This window comes from Lactuca sativa, chromosome 6 (assembly GCF_002870075.4).
Source record: "Lactuca sativa cultivar Salinas chromosome 6, Lsat_Salinas_v11, whole genome shotgun sequence".
Lineage (NCBI taxonomy): Eukaryota > Viridiplantae > Streptophyta > Magnoliopsida > Asterales > Asteraceae > Lactuca > Lactuca sativa.
The window spans coordinates 55,137,181-55,140,697 of record NC_056628.2 but is presented as its reverse complement, the minus strand read 5'-3'; the positions used below and the strand labels follow the sequence as shown (position 1 = coordinate 55,140,697).

The window sequence follows — 3,517 nt, the reverse complement described above, 5'->3', positions numbered from 1 at the left end:
ATACCATTCACACCATTTTAATATAACTTCATAATTAGAATAACCTTTTTATCGAAATTTCAAACCACATTTTGTGAAATGAATATTATACAGACTTGTTTAGATGTTAATATATTATGGAGGTTACATGATTAATATTCCCTGCATGTTACCATCTCGATGGATCAGTACGTAATCCTATACATACGGAGTACTTCATATCAATCATTATCAATAAAACAACCTACCCCCGGTGCATACCTCGATTATGCAATCAATTTTAACAGATATAAATAACTGAATCAACGGGTTGGTTATAGAGCTATAACATTTCTTAACGAATTCATCATGGTCACCAAACTAAATATTGTTCCAGTCTTGATGATTTTCCTCCTCTTTCAGTACTCATATTCAGCAAAGGTAACATATAACGTCCTAAGTTTTGGAGCCAAAGCCAATGGGCGCTTAGACTCAAGAAGTGCATTCCTAAAAGCATGGGGTTTGGCCTGTAATTCAACAAATCCCGCCATCATCTATGTACCCATTGGCAGGTACTTGATTGGTTCTGCAATCACATTCTCCGGCCAAACATGTAAGAGCAAAGCCATCACAATGAAGATAGATGGTACTTTGGTGGCTCCCTCAACGTATAATGCTGTAGGCAACGCCCAAGTTTGGATTAAGTTTTACCGGACTAACCATGTTACAATCTCCGGTGGAACCCTTGATGCCCAAGGTTCTTCTCTATGGGCCTGCAAATCCTCTGGAAAGACATGTCCTAAAGGAGCTACGGTTCGTATGCACCCCTTATAAACTTTTTTATATAGTTGTTTTTAAATTCCTTTCTAAGATTATATATATATATATATCATTAATGTTACAGACACTTGGCATCTACCATTCCCAAAACATAGTGATCAGTAATTTAAGGTCATTAAACAGCCAAATGTTCCACATCCTGTTATATGCATGCACCAATGCCAAGCTACAAGGGGTGAGCATCTCAGCACCCGGGCTCAGCCCAAACACAGATGGTATCCATTTATCATCTTCCACAGGCGTCACTATCTTGAATTCTAAGATCTCCACAGGGGACGACTGCATCTCCATTGGCCCTGGCAATTCTAACATCTGGATAGAGAAGGTGGTTTGTGGCCCCGGTCATGGCATCAGGTACATGAGTTTTTTATATATAACATCTATAGTTTTGTTTTGAACTATGATATATTATTATTCTTCTCCAAGTGTGTTTGTGTATGTGTTAATTAGTTGTGTTATGTGGATGCAGCATCGGGAGTCTAGGTTGGGACGTTATAGAAGCGGGTGTTCAGAATGTTACTGTAAAAACTGCGACATTTATAGGTAGTGACAATGGTTTAAGGATAAAGACATGGGCAAGACGTAGCAATGGATTCGTGAAGGATGTTGTTTTCCAGCATGCAAGTATGGTGAACGTAAAAAATCCGATACTAATAGATGCAAATTACTGCCCAAACAATGAGAATTGCCCGAATCAGGTTTCAGGAGTAAAGATCAGCAACGTGCTGTATGAGGATGTACATGGAACATCAGCAACACGGGTGGCAGTGAAATTTGATTGTAGAAAGGGGAAGCCATGCACTAATATCAGACTAAAGGATGTTAACCTAAAATATGCGGGTCAACCAGCAGTCTCCTCTTGCTCCTTTGCTGCTGGTACTGCTTCTGGATTACTTCAACCTACAAGTTGTCTCTAATTCAAGTACTCGATTCTAGGAAAAAAAAATTACGCAATCTTATTCGGGACTTTTATACATCCGAAGCAGACAAATAAAAGATTGGACATTTCCACCTCCAAAATTAGTTGAAGCACGAAAATTTTTGATAGACAATCAATCTGGTTTCTGATATAAACCGGACAACTTTTGATACATCCGAAAAAGCACAAACCTTTTTTCTTTTTGGGGTAGATCTAGTTGTTAATTAGTCAACAAAGTATAGAGGGACCATTGTGTACATAGATCCTCAAAAATAGGATAATTTCTTATTTCCTTTCCTATATGTTGTAACTTGTACTTTATATTCTTCAATATACAACATAGCTACTGATCCATATTTTTTTCCACTTCTCGATTTCTCTCTCTTCCCTACTATTGTCAATTGCGGCGGCGACTCCACCAGTGATGAATGTGTCTTTTTCACTAGCCGCTCTACTTCATATGCTATTATTAAGCGATCATCTTATAATTATTTTGTTGTGGCATAATCAGGTCCTGCCACTCCTTGCCTGTCCGAAACTCAAAAACTCACAGGATACGTGCATGGCACCGTTAGCTCTCCGGAACCCACAATTGTTGATGCAAGTAGGTAAAGCTTCTCCCTATCTTACCTATCCCTCTCAGCAAGAGGCTGACCAACTATTTATTCTTCTGCTTTATTCTTCCCTCTCTGAAGATGCCAAGGTTAGGGCATTCGGCCTAAAAATAATCGGTGAGGTATGGTACGATCTTGAAACTCCTACAAACACTACTCCATTTAATGGTTGCATACTCCATGAATAACTTCCTCAACTTCAGAAGGGAAATCATACGGTGTCCGATTACGGTTGTAAACTCAAAACTATATGTGATCAACCTGCAGTGATTGGTCTTCACAAAAATCACAGGTTATTGGGGGCTTCTTTCGAGACCTTCTCTATAACACAACTAGCTATAAAACCACATCCCTCTTTTTGTGACTTTCTCTCTCAAGCAGAAATTAATGAATTGTTTCTTACTTTCGCCTCACGTATCTCCTCTTCCACCCATGTCTTTTTTCAGCACAACCACATCAACCTTCTCATGAAACACGCTTCTCATGGCTCATGTAATTCTTCTTGTGGTATGACAGATCCACAAATCATGGTGCTTACTCAAATGGTCATGGAAAAGGCCGTCGTCGCACTATCAACTTTGTTGTAAGGATGGAGATTATGCATTTGTAACGTCCCACAAATGCTAATAAAAATTTCATTTTAAACATTGAGTCATACAACCAATTGTTCCAAAATCAAATAAAGTAAAACTGTATTTTCAAACATCATAGTATCTCAAAAGTGACCAATGCGGAAAAAAAACCATAAAGGGATGCGGTATAGTCAAGCCTGACCATTCACTTTGAAACTAGAAGTACCTGAAAAATATTAAACTACAAACCGTAAACACAAAGCTTAGTGAGTTTCTCCAAAATACCACATACCGTACATACATTAACATGGACTACCCCTATGGTCTTTCATATAATTTTCATGGGTTGTCCCCATGGTCTTCCCTTGTAGTGCCTTGGCTACCCCAAGGTCTTACACACAACTCCCGTGACCTACCCACATGGTCTTTCAAACAAGTGTCACGGGCTAATCCCAGAGTCTTCCATGCAAGTATCATAAAGACAACTAGCATCCTACATAACACAATCCCGTGGGTTGGCATTGGTGCCTTCGACCCACGAGTATAGTATGAAGACTCACCTCGATCCTAAAGACAAGAAAAACCACCCACTCGAGCAGAAGATATCAAGCCTC

At 39.3% G+C, this 3,517-nt stretch overlaps 1 protein-coding gene across 1 annotated transcript; it reads left to right on the top strand.

The window, feature by feature from the left end:
* The first annotated feature begins 285 nt into the window (after positions 1 to 285).
* LOC128126605 (polygalacturonase-like) lies at positions 286 to 1,859 on the top strand. Its single transcript, XM_052764443.1, has 3 exons — positions 286 to 771; positions 863 to 1,152; positions 1,268 to 1,859. Exons 1-3 carry the CDS (start codon positions 328 to 330, stop codon positions 1,713 to 1,715), a joined length of 1,182 nt encoding a protein of 393 aa, XP_052620403.1. The 5' UTR covers positions 286 to 327; the 3' UTR covers positions 1,716 to 1,859.
* The last annotated feature ends 1,658 nt before the right edge of the window (positions 1,860 to 3,517 follow it).